This window comes from Anguilla anguilla, chromosome 5 (assembly GCF_013347855.1).
Source record: "Anguilla anguilla isolate fAngAng1 chromosome 5, fAngAng1.pri, whole genome shotgun sequence".
NCBI classification, from domain to species: domain Eukaryota; kingdom Metazoa; phylum Chordata; class Actinopteri; order Anguilliformes; family Anguillidae; genus Anguilla; species Anguilla anguilla.
The window spans coordinates 15,056,480-15,076,649 of record NC_049205.1 but is presented as its reverse complement, the minus strand read 5'-3'; the positions used below and the strand labels follow the sequence as shown (position 1 = coordinate 15,076,649).

The 20,170-nt window shown below is 41.5% G+C and overlaps 1 protein-coding gene across 6 annotated transcripts in view; it reads left to right on the top strand.

The window, feature by feature from the left end:
- The first annotated feature begins 5,219 nt into the window (after window positions 1–5,219).
- The window catches only part of LOC118226984 (BTB/POZ domain-containing protein KCTD8-like), a 39,921-nt gene continuing 24,970 nt past the window's right edge, over window positions 5,220–20,170 (top strand). For 2 of the 6 annotated variants that reach the window (XM_035417022.1, XM_035417028.1), the window contains exon 1: window positions 7,659–8,888. In XM_035417022.1, the coding sequence (XP_035272913.1) occupies window positions 8,078–8,888 (811 nt within the window). In that variant the 5' untranslated portion in view covers window positions 7,659–8,077. Of the gene's footprint in view, window positions 5,304–7,658; window positions 8,889–12,693; window positions 13,291–20,170 lie in introns of those variants that run through there. The other 4 variants (XM_035417025.1, XM_035417023.1, XM_035417026.1 and 1 more) reach the window with 4 other exon arrangements.

Below are 20,170 nucleotides of genomic sequence, written 5' to 3'. Positions count from 1 at the left end.
GATCTGTGTTTCAGATAGAAAACATTGCAAAGCATCATGGGTAGCATTCCTGTTCTGTTGTGTAAAAAACGTGTTTTTCTGAGGGATTATCTTCCAAACATAAAACCAGACTGGTGGTCAAAATAATATGCCGTGAAATTATATAATTTTTTATTCGGGTAAGGAATACAATTATTCGAGAAAAGGAATACAATTAAATACAGTTCAATAAAAGTCGCGAGGACTTTTACAATTAAAAAATGAAATATATATTCTGGGAAAATAAATTTGGCCACATGCATTTTATGCTTGTGTATAAAGGCGTTATGCGTACTCAACAACATCCTACGTCCTCAGCTTGTGTTACCCACAGTTAGCCACTTTTTAAAATCACAGAAGATATACTGTACCTGAGTGTCAAGTTTCATAAAGTAAAATATCAATAAATTCCAGCCAGTTTCAACAATGTTCATCCTTAAAATTTGTTTTTCAGACAGGCACACAGGGTCTTGACCTGTGGAAAGCTTTTGAAGGCAGAATTAAAAACAGGTTTATACATAATGCATTGTGCTTTAATGCTTTCATAATGACTCAAATTGGCTCTACTGATTTCCACTTTTTTATAATGATCCAAATTTACCATGCTATCAAATGTCAATTAGATTTGTCCATATATTGCTTCATGTGTACACTGCAATTGTACTGGTAACTGCAATTATTCAGAATTTCTTCCCTGCCACTAAGTGGCCAACTGGGGTATTGCACACGTCCCATATAACCACAAGGAAATATAACTATTCAGGCTTTCTTGCACACAATGAGACAGAAGTGCGGTAATGGGGAAGTTTCCATGAAAATAAGCCATTTGTAAGAATATTTTCCATACTTAAGTAGGCAAACTCAAAGAAAAACAAGACAACATGAGCTGTTAGGTCCTTGTTGTATTACTCCTTATGATTGGCTTGGATGGAGAAGATAAAACTGAGGGGCAAATTGCTGATACAAAAATTAATTAATTTTAATTTAGAAAGTGTAATAAAGAAAACTCACCCCATAAAGGTGCTTTGTGTTGGGACGTGGTTAAAAAATCTCGAGGGAATACTGAGTTGGAGGATCAGCTTTATAAAGACTGTCATTAAAGACTGGATTTGTGCCTGGTACAGAAGAACACTCCCCCTGGAATTCATTTTCAAATGCTCGTTAACTTTTTTTCCAGAAACTGTAAAAGTAATTTGATGGCCTAATCATATATAATGTTTAAATGATAATAGTGAATTAAAATACTGGGGATATGTCAAAGAGTACCCATAAGCAATGTCTAGATTACACAGGTATCAGCAGAGACTTCCCATTCACAGCTATTCTGTTTCATGTCCAGGAAATAACTCATTGAAAGTGTAATGAGATAATAACAGGAGTCCAAAGTGGAGGCTATCATTTCAGAATGTGCAGCTGGGTTAAGCTAGCCGTTTGGAGGAATGAGGTAATCATTGGTGGAATCTAAGCTGCTGTTCTTGCAATTACCCTACATCCAGTACTGCAAATGTTCACATGCAAGACATACAACATGTGTACAGTAATTGTCATAAACCTGCTCATGTATAACATCTTTAGATACATACCATAGGTCTTAATGTGGAATTGCTGTTGTATATTTTTAAGATAAAATCAACATATTCAACTGCTGAACTGGCACTTCTGTACACTTTTTTCATTGATTTACTTTCTCCCTTAAGATGCGTATCCTATGACCCCTATTCAAATGAAATGCTATAATTCTGAGATATGTGCATTTCTCTGAACACATTTTGACGTAGCAACTTAACATTCACAATATTTTGTATTTTATATGTTATGGAATGGAACTTAATATGAAAGGGAACCTCCAGACTGCCATTAAATTACAGACGTAATGGTCTGTAATGTATCCCGAAAGCATCTCCAGAGTAAACCCATTGGATGTTGGCTGGTGAAAATGTAATAAACACTGTAAGGGGGAAATAAACGAAAGACTAAATTGTTAGAAATAGAAGAGAAAATTGTTCTCTTTATATGCAAAATGTATATGGAAACAATTGAATAGAATTGCCAAAATGTATATCTTTATATGTGAATCAAGGTAAAACCATAGTAACTGTGCAGACAAACAAAATTTGAACAGGCTCTACAGTGGAATATACAAAGACATTAGATTTCTGCATTTTTCTTGAATTATTATTATTATTATTATTATTATTATTATTATTATTATTATTATTATCACATGATGATGGTGATTATAATTTTTAAAATCATTTACAAATAACAAAACAATTTCAGCTGGAAAAGACCCTAAGAAAAACAAAGTGCTTTCAAGAACAGTGCATATTTGTTTCTGTTGATTTACAGTATGAATAAGAAAGCACCCCTGCTTCAGAAGACCTTTTCATTTATTGTGTTTGTTCTTATGGTCAAGAGAAGCATAGAGTCAATAGACTAAACGGTGCCATGATTATTCTGCTCCATGTATTAAATCATTCAGATCATCTAGGGTGACAAAGTTTTGCCTTTCAGTTGTACAATTTTGTTCCCCTTGAAATCATCCATACCAATCTTTCTCAGTCTATTGGACTTTGAGCAAACAGACATTTGTTAAGTGCGTTCAGGGTCTTCGGCATGCACAGATGTGGACAGAAAGGGGTATAGAGATGGTCATCATCCATTAAGGGATTTTCAGAAACAAGGAGGGACCATCTTGTGACCTATGTCCTTTGGGTTGGAATTGGCCTCCAGGGTTTGGATGTATTTGTAACATTGAGTTTTCATTCTCTGTTGCATCGCTGAAATTGGAAGATTAAGGGGTGATGTACAGTTGGCAGACAAAGGGTTATCTATCAATCCCCTCCCCCCCAAGTGTGGTTTATCTGTTCTCTTTGTTGATGGCCACATCCATACAATGACAACCAAACAGCGTTCACGGTCACGCGTGTGCACAAACCCTGGAGCAAAGGCACTTACTCATCCCAGGCACCAGTGTGAAGTATCGAACGCCCTCAGATTTCCCCAGGTGGAAGAAAATATGGTCGTTCCAGGATCCACCATGCTAGGCCCCTGGGGGGGTTCAGGCAATTAGGGCAGGAGTGAGGCAGGGGGCAGCGGGGTCGCGGGCCGCCCCCCCCGATTGCCGAAATTACGGTGCCGCCGTGCTGCTTTGAAGAACGCCCCGTCGTGACGGTCTTCCGGTCCCCTTCGCGGGCTTAGCGGTTGGTGGGTGCGGGAGGGTTTCATCTTGGCTATTCAGGAAGGGCCCCACTGTGCGTTAGAAGCTAATCTCCCCCCTACCCTCATTATGTCTAAAACAACGGATGGCGCTCATGGATGCGAGCTTTGGGAAATTAACCGTAATGGTCCCGCCATCTGCTAGACTTCACAACGGAACTCTGCAAAATGGATTTTACTATTTCTTTTTTTGGAGTTCACGTTTCCTGTTAATCCTTACTTGTGTTACTCTGCACTCACATGTTCTTGGAAATTGGTATCCTAACTACTGCACGGGATCAAAGAATGTTCCACTCTGATGAAACGGAATTTCAAAATTTCATCATTTCAAGTGTTTGAACAATTAGCAATGCTATTTTCTTTGCTAATGTTCTGTGGTGCGCTTCCTGCAGTTGCCTTTGCAAATTGTAGCCTACCCTACATGATTATATGTTGCTAATAATACATATATATCATCCAGAAATGTATTACATGAGCCATTGCGAGCATTCAGGAATACATTATAGGTAGAGATATAATTAAAGTGTCGCCAAACCCTGTGGTGTCATTGACCTTTGATCCCCATCCTTTGTGTTTGATTGGAGGATATGGCCTATGCAGGCTGCTTCAGCATGAGAGCTCAACATTTACATTACTGTGTCTGCAATTTAAGTTTTGCTCTTGCTCTCTTGTAGGTCTGATTTACATGCTATTTTTATATTAGTAAACAGCTCATTGAAAGGGTCAAGGACAGAAAGCTGTAGCAAGATTCCGCACGGGTTCTCTATTCTGTGGAAGGAATAAAGACAAAACATTTCATTTTAATGACAAGCCCTGAGCTGCTAGGGTGTCAGCTAGAAGCTTGAAATGTCAAAGCTGCATTCATTCATGAAGATTGTGCTACAACTAGAACTATAATCATGTGGCCTGAATGGAATCTCATAGTTGTTTTTATTCTAAAGGTAGAAGTGCAATTCAGTTGAGGCAGGTATTCCAATGCATCTCTCCAGAGGCAACTTAAGCACATTCTAAAGCATTAAACATGCTGTGGTGTGGGGATGGCTGGTTTAAGCAGCCACACCTGCCCTGGGTCAAGCTAATTAGACCTGGCCAATTGGATAATTGGTTAAGAAGTAGATAATTGGCCAGGCTAATTGGACCCAGGAACAGGAGTGGCTGCACCTGTGCGTAGTGAGGTAATCACTGCGCACAGGTTAAATCTGCCATCCCCACCCACACAGGAGAGCTTCGGTCATGACTGGGTTACATCTGCTCACTTTGGCTGTAACATCTTGCCAAACCCTCGTTAATAAAATCTGGACTGTTGGAACATCTTCTCCCTGTGCTGGAGGGCCCTAAAGAAAGCCACTTCGGTGGCCTGTGGCAGGCGTGTTTGCCACACATGCTCAATACCCAAGGCATTTACATTTGTAAATAGCAGCATGCATTAAAATTACCCAGTACCCAGTGTGGTAAATGATCATTGCTAAATACACTCGTTTAATAAGATTCATAATAAGATTCATCATACTGAATGTACATTAACAGAGGATGACATGAGTACATTTTGCAGCAAGGGGGACAGAAGCAGTATGTGTTCTTAATCACAGGTCTTGGAATATGAATACACCGGCACTCCAGTTCCGGCTACATAACTGGCTCAGGCTCCATTGTTTATGGTAATTAACAACTAATGACCCAATTAACTGGTCTGAACAGACCCGTGGAAGATTTCACCTTAAGATGAAAGGGTTCTCCAGGGGTTAGCCAAAGAGGTGATTAGGTCTTCTTATACCTCTGTGTTAGTGTTTTTTTTTGCTTACGGAGTCACTGAGCTCAAAGTTACGTGGGGGTTACCTGTCATTGGCTTTCTGCGAAGGTAGCACCTTGGCCCTCTGCCAGGTCTTCCGGGGCTGAACAAAGTTTAGGGAGATTAATGAATAAATTCTAAAGTAGTAAGCAGATTCTGGGTGGCATTACTTGTAAAAAGATTGGGATAAAATCTAGCCTGGTGTCTTGCATATTACATTGGACATAAAACCTTTGCTTGCAGGAAATTACTTCAAGGGAAGGGAATGACTTGCAAGGTAAGGTTGATGTGAGGATGGCTGATACTTTGTAGATAAAAGGTTTTTGCTGTCAAAGGCAGCACAAATGTCATTTAATGAGTGTCATTAAGTGCTTTGTGACATTTCCCGAGGAAGTGTTTCATAAAAATGATGCTTTGAATTGTCTATTTTAAGTAATGCAGAATCATAAAAGGTGTGTGCACCAATAACTCATTTTTTAACAAAATATAAGTCTTTTCTGTTTGCTATGAAATCCACATTGGCTCTGACATTGATGCATTGCAGCTCTACAGATAATTCTTAAAAAATGCTTTTCCCCCTTTTTTCTTTCCAACCCGTATACATCTCAGCGTTCATTGCTGCAGCCTCAGCTATCGATTTGGGAGAGCGCAGAGCTTCTAATTACACTGCAGTTCCCAAGTTGAGCCAGATTTGAGTCAAAGGAAGACACGTCATGCGCAGCTCCTACAGGTGCAATTGCAGATGCCCGATTGACCAGCAGATGTAGCTAGTGAGCAATGAGATAATCCCAGCTGAAACCCTCCCATCCCTGGCCAGTGCTACCAATTGTAATATATTTAGTGACATGACAATTTGTTGATGGATTAGCAAAATCTTGGACACATCCACAATATTTTCATTGCTCAAAATGGGCCGGAACAATAATTTCCCATGCCCTAAAGCTTTGAACCATCTAAAATTATACGACTGTGATGATATAAAGGCATACGGAGAACAGCTCCTGACATTTGAGAGAAATTTCTACTCCTGTGTAAGGTCCATAACTTGATAAACGAGCCATTGTGGCTCGATACTGAAGGTGAGACATTTTTGGATGCCCTCCAATGACAAAGATGCAGTGGGATGTCAACAGGAATGAGGGTGACACACTACCATACCCTAGGAGACCTCATCACAAAATGCAGGGCAAACTCACTATTACAGTACAACACCCGTCAAGGTGATAAAAGACACCCCGCCCACACAAATTCTGATTGGTCGGCTTTGCATTGTCCTTCTGACTCAGTACAATGTCAGTGCGAGTACCACTGTGTGGTAGCTCAATGCATAGCTCAATGTGAAGGATTCCAAACCACCACTCAGAGATAAATACATCAAAATGTTGACACATTCAGAATCATTTGTCCAATGCAGTGTGAAATAATGAATAGTTTGTAGTTGAGATTCATTTTTGCAGCAAAGCAATTAAAAAGGAAAACCAATTTTTTTTTGAGAAATAACATTTCACTGGTATTCCCATATCAATTAAATTAGCACATCAATGAATTAAATTATAATGTGGTAAAATGAATATTAGTGGATGGAATACCTTTTGATGCTATTTCCTGACTGACCATCTCAGCTGAGCAGTCAGAACACAGCAGCTCCATGTGTGCTTCTCATGGTGAAAGCACTGAGTGTCTTGTAACTTTTGTCTTTACTGATTAAATTACAGACAACATGAGATCAACAAGATTTCACGAACGTGTCTTTTCATGTGGGTGGGCTGCAGTGTCGTATTCTTCCATTAGGTGGTGCTGTGTACTTGTACATGTAAAATGAACGAAAGGGGACTGGAGAATGGCATGTGGCCATATAACCCTGATACCTTCCCTTTCCTCCTTTTATTTTAATATCACGTGGTATTTAACATATGGCAAAAAAATTCCATGGAACATCAAGAAATGCAAAATATTATAAAACAATTCAGTTGAAAAAGCTTGCCCTTTATAGCAGAAGTACTTCCTATTTTCAGTGTAAGACTGCTTATAAGGGGCGAATAGGCACAATAAATTCTGAATGCTTGTGCATATAAATCCAGTATTAATAGTTTTAGTCTTTTCAGTTTGCTGTCATGTGTAGTTATAACCTTTAGAGTATATTTCTTAGTTGTAAGATATGCTGTATAAATATGCTGGTTACTTCAAAAGGAAAGGAATACAGTTATTTACTGACTTCTTCCTAAAAACCCTTGACAGTCATTCTTTAGTGTGTCTGCATAGAAGGACATTTTGTATAGACCTTGAATAAATCTAGTCCATTTGCCATTTGCGATAAAAAAAATAAAAGGTCTTGGAAAAAATATTTAAAAATATACCCACCGTTTGTCTTCGGTTGCATTATTATCAAATACTATTCTAACACATCAGTTCCAGGCATGCACACACACTTTAGAGGCTTCTCACATCACAGATCTGTGCTTTAGTAATGTTAGTTTAGCAGTATTCTCAGAACAGTTGCTGGGACTACACTGAGGCCAGCTGGACTGTGAGCACACAAAAAAAAAATGCAACACTGTCTCTTTAACAGGCGGGGCTATGAAGCCACTCCCACCACTCTCCCTTGCACCCAATAGGTGACGTCACCGTGGCTTCCCCGGACCCAGTACTAATGATGCTGAGAGTTGCTCCAGCCTGATTTCTCTCCCTGTTTTTGCCACTGTGGCTGTGAGCCGGTTTCACTCTGTGCCTGTTTCTTTGCTGTCGCTGTCGGCGCAACTGGAGACCCTAATTCATTTTTTACTCCTTCCTTCCATCTCCTTCTACCCATCTCTGTGTCTCTCTCTCTCTCCCTTCCTCTCCTCTCTCTTCCAGCAGGGATGTAGTACTCTCCTCAAATGAACTTCTGCACTTCTCTGGCTGCCAAGGACTGGGTTACCTGCACTTTTTAAAAGAGGTGATTTTTTTTGGCTTTGGCTTAAAAAAAAAAAAAAAAAAAAAAAAAGAATTCCACTGCTTGTTTTCCCCATCGTACCTCCTTCACCCACTGCTCACAGCCTGGCTTTGGGGACCATGGCTCTGAGGGAGAGCATCCTTCCCATTAGTGAGGTGTCCTGCCCCTTCCCGGAGGTGGTGGAGCTGAACGTGGGCGGCCAGGTGTACGTCACCAAGCACTCCACGCTGGTCAGCGTCCCCGACACCACCCTGCACGCCATGTTCTCCCGCCACCCGCTCAAGGACCTGCCACGGGACAGCCGCGGGCGCTTCTTCATCGACCGCGACGGCTTCCTCTTCCGCTACGTGCTGGACTTCCTGCGGGACAAGCAGCTGGTGCTCCCGGACCACTTCCCCGAGAAGGAGAGGCTCCAGCGCGAGGCCGAGCACTTCCAGCTGGCCGACCTGCTCAAGCTGCTGGCCCCCCGGGTCACCAAGCAGGGCTCCATGAACGACGAGGGCTGCCAGAGCGACATCGAGGAGAGCTCCCAGAGCAGCGACCTGGCCCGCGCCGCCGCCGCCGTGGCCGCCGCGGACAAGCGCTCGGGATTTATCACCATCGGCTACCGCGGCTCCTACACCATGGTGCGCGACAACCAGGCCGACGCCAAGTTCCGGCGGGTGGCCCGCATCATGGTGTGCGGCCGCATCGCCCTGGCCAAGGAGGTGTTCGGGGAGACCCTGAACGAGAGCAGGGACCCCGACCGGCCCCCGGAGAAGTACACGTCCCGCTTCTACCTCAAGTTCACCTACCTGGAGCAGGCCTTCGACCGGCTCTCGGAGGCCGGCTTCCACATGGTGGCCTGCAACTCCACGGGCACGGCCGCCTTCATCAACCAGTACAGAGACGACAAGATATGGAGCAGCTACACCGAGTACATCTTTTTCAGTAAGTGCAGAAAAGTTTCTCTCAACCTTCTCTTGCCCACGACCCCCGACCGTTTAAAAAAGCGCGCAGCTCTCGCCCCGCTTCGGCGCTCTCAGAAGCCAAACGGCGGCGGGTTTGGCGTCCACTGTATGTGATCCGAAGCTTTCCGCTTGAGAAGCGCTCGCGGGATTGAAATTAGCTGAGCGAATCGAGGAATTAGCGCATTTCCCGGTCTAAACAGACGCAGCGTGCGTTTCCTTTGACGGGTGTGAGTGGTGGGGGGGAGCCGTGTGCTTCGAGGAGACCCAGGCAAGCAGAAGCATTCCCTGGGGCTCACGTGCTTCCCAGCAGCAGCTCGCTCGCTCTCGTTTGCCTCCCCGCTTTCTCCACGTGCGAACGGGGGACGCGTCCTTTCCGCTACGGCTGACCGCGAGCGCGGAAAAAAAAAAAAAACACAGCTATGCGTGCGCGGGCGACACGCGGAGTGGTGCTAAGAGCTTTAGACAGACGCTGCGCGCAGGTTCTCCAGTCTCAGCGGGGGTGTTTGGTCTCGCTAATGTAGTCAACGCAGCGTAAACATGTCCCTATAAAAATCAGCTGCATTAGCAGATGACAGAATGTGAAAATGAGCACTGTGTAAGACCATTCACTTTAACAGCTAGTTGTATACATTTGACAGGAATTGTTGATAAAAATAAGAACAGATAAAAAACTCATTGACAAGAATGAGTAGAATTAAGAATTAACATAAAAATTTACCAACCATAAGTGTACTGCTTGGGGGCATGCTGTATCTATGCTTCATGTGCCAAAAAACTGCTTAAATTCAAACAAAGTGTTATCTGGCTGTGAGGTAGAGCCCCTATAATATGTGAGGGTCTCCATTTGTCCGCTTTGATGCATGAACACATCCATTATGATGGATGCCCGGAGCTAGGAGATGAAAGCCTGAACACCAGAGGAAGGGACACATAATAGAAGTGAAAAGAGTTTCTTGCTCTGCTTTTATCATGTTCTTTGTGTGCATGGCATAGAAGTATTAAATGGGATATTGTGAAATATACAACAGGTGGGAAGGTTTGGAATGGTCACTGGCAGCTCATCCACAGGTTGTAGGTTACATAGGTCCTGTCTATACAGCCCTGTGTAGCACTGTGGGTGGGTGGGCTGGGTAGTTGGGGGAGGGGGGGATCAGAGGAGGTCATGGAGGGCAGGGACAGGGAGGGATGCACAGCGAGCCGCGGCATTGGCCGCCTCCTCGGCTGACTGCGCCGCGATGCGCTGGAGAACGGGTACGACGCTGTCTCATTATCTGATCCCATGTTGAGCTCAGAGCTTTACGCTGAGGGGCTTGCAGATGGAGCGAGACAGAGAGAGAGAGGGAGAGAGAGAGAGAGAGAGAGAGGCAGGGAGCCAAAGGGGGGAGAGAGAAAGGGAGGAAGGGATAGAAAGAGAGATGGATGGGAAGCGAGAGGGAGAAAGAGAGATCATGCACATGCATGGGTTCATGTTCTATATTGTGCTCTAGCTATATTTGCAGTAACAATTTATATTATATGTGATTGCTTTGGCAACATTGCTTTGGTAAATTGAATTGCTTTGAATTGTGTGTGCGAGAGAGAGAGAGAGAGAGGGGGGGGAGAGAGAGGTGGAAGGTGGTGGAAGGGGAATAGAAAGGAGGAAAGAGAAAGGGAAGGGTGAAAAAGAGTGGAGCTGGAGTGAAATAGAGGAAAATAGAACAAGAGACAGAATATACAGGCACACGCAGAGAAAATGCATAATATTAAAGACTACATTTTCATCACGTGTTTGTGTGCCTGTGTTTGTATGCAAATAAGAGGCCGGATAACATCAGGAAAATTATTTTTTTCATGCTTTAATTACATGCTTTTATGTGTTTGTGATTGTGTACACGTGTAATCCATTGCATAGGGTGATACGATGTTTAATTTAGCGTTTCATAGAGGATGGTCATACTGTGAAAGCACTTCATCAGAGCAATGTATACAGTAGATGGTAATATTAAATTAAACTGAATTACTTTCAGTGAGCAACGGCTTCACGAAACAGAATAATAATTATTTGGTGAACATTAATAGTGCTGCTGGAACGTATAGAAATGTGTGTGTGTTTTGCTGTGTACAATTCTGTGTTTGCAAATATGTCAGCCTGCTCCAGAGCGGTGACAGCAGCGGTGTGTGAGAGCGTGCTCAGTGCGTTCCGCTTCCTGGTGATCTAGCGCCCGTCGCGTCGCGCTACCCGGCTATTAGCGGCCCATTCATCCCGCGAGAGCTCTCTGTGAGGAGGACCTGTCACTCCCCGCCAGCCCCGTGCATGCTAAGGACCTCTCCCTGTGTTTCTTCACCTTTCTCATTCCATTCCACCTCCTATACCCCCCTGGTTAGCCATGGCACTAAGGGCTGGTTTCTGTTTGCCCCTCCCCTTCCCGTCTACTTCTTCTGTTTCATTTTTCTACTTTTTTCTACTTTCTACTTTTACCCTCACCAAAATGGAATGTATGGCAATGTATTGTAAATGTGGGGACTTTTTTGAAAATATAATGACAAATATATGTTAGTGCATTTAAAAAAAGCTTGCAATATATGAAAGCGGCAATAATGCATTTAGCCATGTATTGTGAAGTGTCGCAATATCTTTCGCAATATATTTTATTTCAATATCATTTCAGTGTATTCCATTTTTATAAGCATTCTTTTCCCTTCACCATCTCGTCTTTCCATCTTTCTCCACCCATGCCTCCCTCTTTCTTTTCCTGCTCATTCCTTCTTTCTCTGTACATGACGGCAAAGCTCTGCTTTTTTTCCCCTTTTGCAAACTACCCCATGTTTTCTGGGAGCAGATATTCTGATGCACAGGGCCCGTGTTATTATCACCACCTCTCTCGCCTGTGCGCTTCTCCCTCCCTCATCCATACTGGCAGACACGAGGCAGCTGAGGTTTCATTTCAGGAGAGCCAATCTTAACTTAGCCTACGGTGTTCTTATAATGATCAAAAACCATGGATGCAAACAAAAGAACCGGTGTGAAGTTGTACGGTGCGAAACTGAATTATGTACGTGTTTACAATGGCAAGGAAAAAGACTCTCCTTTGGACTGGCTCACACAAATTGGCCAGTTTTCCTTTCTTGAATAGGTGTGATTTGAAGTGGAAACAAGGAAACTCCTCTTCGGAGCCAAACTATGAACAAGTCTCAGAAGAAATAGATTGTAACAAGTGCAAGTACAAGTTTGGTAAAATAAAAACAGAGCCATTAAGGCATTACATTAAAACACCCATGTGGTAGAACAAAAAAGGGCCTTTTCAGCATGCAGCTTTGGATTCTGATACCAGCATGTGGATGGCATGTTAATTAAAACAAATTGTGCATCCAGACACTATTTCAAAAACAAGCCATTGGAGGCCAATGACTTCAATATGCTTTCTTCTGTTGAGAGGAGTTCCAGATTGCTCACTGGCCATCCTTGCCAGTGATGCATGCTGGGATCCAGACTTTGAAAGTCCAAGGGGTCAGAAAGTAAAAGTCCTGCCATGTGTTTCTTCCACCCATGAATTCAGCCAGCTGATTTCACTAATTAGTTCTACCTCCTGGCGGAAGAATTGTGCTAATTAGCGAATCCAGGTGATTGGAACAAAAATACTGGGGAGGACTTTTATTTTCTGAACCTGGATATTCCACCTCTACTGCGATCATGGGCATAGGGGCTTTGGATGCTATCTTTAGGACAATCTGTCACCTTCTCTTTCCTCCCTACTCCCTACCCTCCCAAGCCACTTAATCCATTTCTCTTTCTTTCGTCTGGAAAGACTCAGCATCCTAATTCTGACATGGAAACCTTTGGGAGAAAGAAGCATGAACTCTATATTTCTGGTTACATCGCCCTGATGGACATTGCAAAGAACCAGTGTGCAACGTTTCGACAAAGTGACCAATTTCCGAGATGGAACTAGAAGGTTTCTCATTCTATTTTTGCTGGTCTTTTCCATAGGGTGCCAGATTTCACATGTTCTACATCCATTTTCCTTTCTGAAGATCATCCACGTGTGAGACTGCTATTCCTTTGCATAATTTATGAGCCAACTGCAACTGCACATTATATAGATATTTATTATTTATCAATTTGGCTCATGCATTTATCTAGAGTAACATGCAACTATTAGAAGACCAGTAATGCCATCTGTCTCAGTACAAGAAAGCTTTCAGATGCTGTAAGCCACAAAAAAGTTGTGATAAGGGCAATGTAGCATACCTATATTTAGTGATACGCTGCATAGGCTATAATTAGGTAGCCATGTGAATGCCCCTGACCCCTGGCTTGAAAGTCAACGCCAAGGAAAAAAGTGATGCAATTATAATGAAGTGCATTAACAGCTTCAGGGTTAATAAAGAAAATACAACACATACAGATTTGAAATATCATATGCTGAACTGCAAATGAATCCTGCAATAACAATACATGAGTTTAATTTTTATAAAATGTAAATTCAAAGTGCTTTAAATGTGTACTTTTCGAGCAGGGGTACAAGTACCATTAATGGTACTTGCTTATCTCATGGGTTGGATTCGACATCATCTACATATTTTTATATTCATACGAATTCCACTTTAAAATGGCTGTCAAAACGAATAGAGGGAAAACAGGCAATGATTTATTTTCGTCTCTGAGGTTCCATGTTTTATTGTAATATGTCTCGCACAAAGCTGTCTGTGCACTGTAAAGCACAGCAGTCAGAAATAGATATAATGTGATTGATTTATTTCTGTCATGTAATTATCTAATTAACCTCACAGGATTAACTGTATATTTATATATATCCATCCATCCATCCATTATCTATACCCGTTTATCCTGCTGGAGCCTATCCCAGCATGCATTGAGCGAGATGTATGTATATATGTATATAAAACAACATTTCCCAGTTTGCTTGGCAGGCCCTATGCTGTATTTTGGCAACATATTTGGAGTAAAATATTTTCAACTGTAACACAGTGTATCTGTGCACACAACATAGGCTCCTCAAGCAGATCCACTTTGTCTCTCATAACATCTGGATTTTCCTCTGCTTGAAGTAAACACATATTTTTTTTTTTACTGGGATCCCAAATGTGTGTAGTATATGTGGATAATCACTTTAAGTGAAACAAAACAATGGAATTCTTACTCTGAGGTAATTTTGAACATGTTGCAAAAATGCACCATTGGGACTTAGTGGTAGCAGAGCCATGTGTGTATTAGCAGGCAACAGGCTCACTGTAACAGTATGCGACAACTGACGTCTGTCAATGTTCTATGAGTTGTAGTGAATGTTAGCCTTGTCTCATCATTGTGCTAGGTTGGAGGGTGACCAACACCGCCTCCTCGCCCATCCCACCACCGCAGCCCCCTCCAAAATTCAGAGGTGATAGTATTAGCTCTCAATTTGGCATGGATTCCTATGAATATATTATGATTATGTCGCTATTGTTTTGTGTTGGTGGGTGACCAGGCATTAGACCCCCCCACCTTTCCCCTACCCCACCCCCCATCCACCTACCCCCCCCGCCCCCCCGCCCCCAACCCCCCATCAAGACTCGTAGCCTTTTAGCCCTACATTTCCCATGTGCTCCAATGAATGTGTTATGATTGTGTCACCATTTTCTGCTGAGAACAGTAGTGTCACATGTGCTGACTCTTGCATGCCTGCATCTCAGAATAGAAAAGCCAGCATCAGGTTGGACACTGCCCAGCGAAGACAATATGAGGACATTGCAAACATTGCAGTATGGGGTATACAAACAATAGCTACAAATGTCTGCCTCTGTTATACAGATCACAGAAACTGCTTCCTTCTGTATCACACTGAATAAAGAGTCATATGAAGACAAACAATGTGATTATTTGAGGAGTTAAAGAAAAAAATAAAGAATAAAAAAGAATAAAACTTCAAAATGTGTTTCTAATGTTATCATCACAACTAAACTATAAAATTTTAGTTTTAAAACTAGCTCAACTTTGTCTTTGTGTATTCATACTAGGAAACAGGACCATTTCTGCTACCACTTGAGCCCAATGTTGCATTTTTACAACATGTTCAGAAATTTGCACTAGAAGATAATATTGCTAATTTTTCAATGTATTCCTCATCAGAGGCCTCCTACAATAAGGTTTTAAGAATAAACAAAATATTTTTTTAATTGCATCAAAGTTGCAAGTCTCACAGGGTTAAATGCAAAAGTATTGGGACAGTGACACAAGTAATAGCTGTAATTCCCACTATGAATGCAAACACCCTCCAATTAAAGGCGACCGTTTAACCTCATATTCCTTGTTTCATTTCAAATCCAATGTGCTGGAGTATAGGGGTAAGACAACAAAAATTGTGTCACTGCCCAAATACATATAGACTGCATGGTATATGCACTTATGGACTGTACTGTGTGTGTGTGTATGCATGTGTGTGTGTGTGTGTGTGTGGCATTTCCAGTACTATTGCCAGCAGGAAAGGCTAATATGGTTTTGGTGTTAGCCTTTCCCAATACTATTTCAATTCATTGTTAACTAATAAATATTTTGGACAATCAGAAATTAAATGGACTGACTATGAACAGTAGCCATGTTGCTTTACGTTACTGTAGTAGTACAGCAAAGGCAAGTCAGGGGCATTACCGCATTGCCACAGCATGTAGTTTTGAGTTCAGGCAATTCAAACCAAAGTAGGTGTGCTTATTTGGTTAGAAAAATACTTTAAGAAATGGCTTAAGGCTTTCTCCTAGCAATGTATCCAGGCACATTTATGTGCCTCCAGTGTTTTGGGTGACTGTAGGGTGTTTGGTGGGTGACACCTGCCTTTTCTGCCTCAGTATTGCCTTTTACAATTTGCTAGTAAAGGGGAAAATTGATCCTGGATCAACACATTGAGGCAAAGTCTCATTTGTCCCTCATGAACTAAGCACAATGTTAATCCATTGTAAAGTAACATAATAATTATCTTTTTTTCTTCATGATAAACCACTAAGCATATGTCATTTTTTTTTAATCAATCACCATATCAACAAGGCACAGGTGCCAACAAAACAGTAAGTATCTAAGGATTTTCTAGTTTGAGAACTTGAGCAGTAGATTTAGGCAGCCAGGGCTGCATTAAAATTAGCAAACACAGCGCGTCAGTGGAAATTTGACCTATGCAGCAATGCGGAACTTTCAAAAAGTGCAGTCTTGCACACAAAGACTTTCTAAAATAGTGGAAAAGGGTGTCCTGATAAATCGAGAGGCAAATATGCTTCTCAGAACTCCAGTCTCTCGTAAAAGAAACAAATAATAGGTGGTTATGCTTTTGTGCCTGGAAAGTAATCACTCTCCATTCACCTATGCCTAGCAAGAGAACAATAAGCATTCTCCAGGAGAAGAATGAATTGAAGTTACTCATGTGTCATTATTGATAAAAACCGGCACTGCTTGCACCTGCTGCTCTGCTGGCGAAGTGCACATTGTTTTTTTTTTATCTCGGGTTCAGAGAGCCATTGAACATGCTATTGACTAGTAAAAAGCAACCAGTATATAAGGAGTAAAAAAAGCAATACCATTATTGACTTCCTGGGATAAAGCCGTTTCACAAGGATCTAAGGGGCTGGTGACCTGCAGGAAATACGGTGAGCCATGCTGGAAATAAGGGCAGTGCATTCACATGACCCTTAAAAGACTCCAGCCCCCATGGGACAGTGCGGATGCTTGTTGTTTTCCCATCCCTGCAGCTTCTTATTTCTTTCTACCCCGATATTTCTCCAGTTCATCGACGTTGTCAGCCATCGATTCATTCTATACCTTAAGTAATTTACTTTTTACTTTTTTTTTTTTTGATTGGCACCTACAGTACCGCTCCCTCACTCGTGCCTCTAGTCCCATTTTAAAGCCTCCGTTCCAGCGCTGGTTATCTTCCATTTTGATCACGGCGAGAGAATGGAAATAAATCTCTGGTGACGTAAGCTTCAAACGAGAAATCAGATTGGGAATGAGAAAATATGCCTTACCCTTTCCTTCTCTCTGGCCACACAATGAGAAATGACATCTCCTCCATCTTATGTGGAGTGACGCGCATATAAGACCCAACGCGTGTCAGTCTTACCGGTGATTCTTTTTGCCTGAGCTGTCTGCGTAATGACTTCCATTCAGCTAATCTTCGGCGCAAAAGGGAGATGGTACATCATATCGCCGGAAGTCAGTTAGCGATCACACTGCTGATGTGCAGGGCTGATCTAAATCCCTGCTGTCATTCAGAACCGCATTCGTCTCCTCAGGACGCTTCCTCGATTAGAGCACGGCACACACCTCGAATGGAAGTTTGTCATTTCAATAAAAGTATGGAAATTACAAAGGGGGAAAGGGAAGGAAGTTCACCCGTGAAATGTGAAGTTGATAAAGGCCCTGTCGTTCTAACGTCACTGGGGATTTTCGAATGACAGGCGTGGCCGAGACAGAAAGGAAAACGTCACTCCAGTCAAGAGAAAAGAAGTGACAAATTGTTTTACTGTCAGATTAAACACAGCTTTTTGATTAATCCTTCAGAGTATGTAAATGTCTTTTGTCCAGAGGATCGAATAGCTTTGGGCAGTGATTCTAACATGCTGGTGCTCATGCTCTGGTGATACGTAGCCTATGTGAATTTTATTAGTGAGGAGCACTTTGTCAAACATGGTGATGTCAAGAATCACAATGGACCAAGGTTTGATTTAGCTGAAAAGAAACTATTTTGAGTAACAATGTGAGCGCCCCCTCATTAAATGCTTATTGAGCGGGTTCTCCCAGCACCTGCAGACACCGTCGGCTACGCGGTCTCCAAATCCTGAATGGAAAGATTTGAAAAGACAGAAAGATAGAAGTATATTATTCCACTGCCCGTGCCAGGGTGAGTGAAATTTCATCCTGCGAAATCAATGGAAGCCGTTAGCAGCCTGTGGGGAAAAAGATTGATTGTGGGCAAGAGCACATTTATCAGAATACCCAATGTTCCTCAAAACTTGTTCCTTGGTTGTTCCTAATAGATCCAAGGGTGCAGATGTTACCTGTGTATCATTTCCAGAGCTAAAATTTTATAGTTGCCTCATACTTCATCTCTCCAGTGTCATTTAGCCAGAAGATGATTGTTATTATTATTATGATTCTGATCTTTTTAAAATGTAAAATGTAACCTCACATCACAATGGAAGAGAGGAAGTCATTAACCTGCACTTGTTTGCTTTAAAAATCATCAGGTGGAAAAAAGTTGTCACTTCAGCGTCCCTACTTTTTTCTGCAAAAAGGTCCAACTTTAAATATTATGAATCTTATTACATCAGTTGTATCGCATCCTTGGATAATAATTTGGCATGCTTTCACATTGGAAAACAGTACATCAGGGATGTGCTGTTTTAGGTTAACTTCTGATTTTGTGTTGCATCTGTTTGCAACACCAGGTGAGCTGATATATATCGTATATATCACCCATGACTTAATCTTTAAAGTAGTCCAATTGGTCAGGAAAGCTGTGGACATGGCAGCACTGATAGGAAGTAGCATCACTGCATTTTGTAGCATCCCTGCAGCTATACATAGCTATTATATGTGTGTTTTACTGAGTAGCCAGCTTATTTGAATATAATCTAAAGTTTTATAAATTAAAGGGTTACAAAACTAAGCATAAAAGTAAACTTCAGTGGCTGCCAAGTTTAAAACTTTCTGAAATAGGAAAGCTAGCAGGCATTCTAGGAAATAAAGCATGATGGACAGCATAAGTTCAGCATAAAGACTATACCAAACAATGAGTAATAGTCAGTTGTTCAGCACTGAAAATTCAACATTAAGATGTTCCTGGGAATCTTTGTAAAGAAAATGTTGTAGAGCGTTGCATAAAATAAACTGCTAAATTCCAAAAGGGAAAAGGTTTCAGAGGATTTTTCATCTGTTTAGTGAAGTGAAGGAGCAGTAATCCTGCCAATGTTTGAAAGATTATAATTGCAAATTGGGTCGTGATTGCAGTTTTCAAAAGCAAAAACAGTGAGAACCCTATACTGGCTCATTCTGGTTTTGTTTGTATTGATTGAAAATTGAGTGTTTCAGTTCCAGAACTCTATTTTTTGTATTTCAGATGTAACAGCAATGCTGATGCTGACAAGGCAAGCAGTACTCTTTAATTAGACCACAAAGGTACAAAGTAAAGGAATTGCAGTTCTCTGTTCTTAGTATGGGGAAAATGATATCAATGATATATAATGAGTATAATAGCATTTTCATTACATTGTTCAAATCGCTTAATTGATTGTGGACTTGTGTACTTGCTAACATCATTTCTATTTGTATGAAATGCAAACAGTGTCAATAAAGAGATACAAACAATCGCTCCAGTAACAATTCATACTGAATATCAAACATCTCATCAATCTCATCAGAAAACATAAAAAATTTTCTATTCACAATACAGAGGAGTTGAGAAATCTACGACTGAGTTTGTGTAAATCTATTTTCTGCTTTTACATAAATGCTTAATTAATGTTCAGATAGGTTGTGAACGCCAGCATCCCACATTTAACAAAGAACAAAAAGTTGGGTAACACATTCATTCAGACAGAAGTAAATCTGATCAAGTGATAACAGCCTTAAACAGCCTTAACAGCTCTTAAAACTGATCGATTTTTCCCAGAAACTGTCAGCACAATCGAAAGAAAGGATGGCCATCGAAGGTGTTTAAGTTGTTTTTGACGCCTTTGACACTAGCCTTTTCAAACCCTGCTAAAACACAGGTCCCACATCTAATATCGATTTGTGTTATTTCAATTGATTAAAAATAAAGTTGTTCCAGAAATGAAACCACTCTCACTGCACTTCAGAAAAACAAGTTTCTTTGCAAGAAAAAAGCACAGAACATTTTGTTGCTTAATTTTACACAATGGTTCTAGGTCATTTACAAACGAGTGGCTGCTTTCCCTTTTGTCACTTCTTTTCAGATCAATGAATTCACAATATCTTTTGTGAACAAGTTACCAGTGGCAATATTGCAAGATCAGTAGTGGTAGTGGTAGTGATGGGACTATTGCATGTTAACAGGTGAGGGAAAGTGTATGAGATTTAAATGAATGCAAATGTATGTGCACATAATTGGAATGTTTTCCTGGTTTCTGGTATGGCTATTGGCATGCACTTGTCATTCTATGGTAGTAAAGTAAACAATATCCAGTTTTTTTCAACGTAAGCAAAATCCAGATTAATATTTAGCCGTCATGGTTTGGGAAATGGCCCGTTACTGTTGGCGGGCCTTGAAGGCTGACTTACAA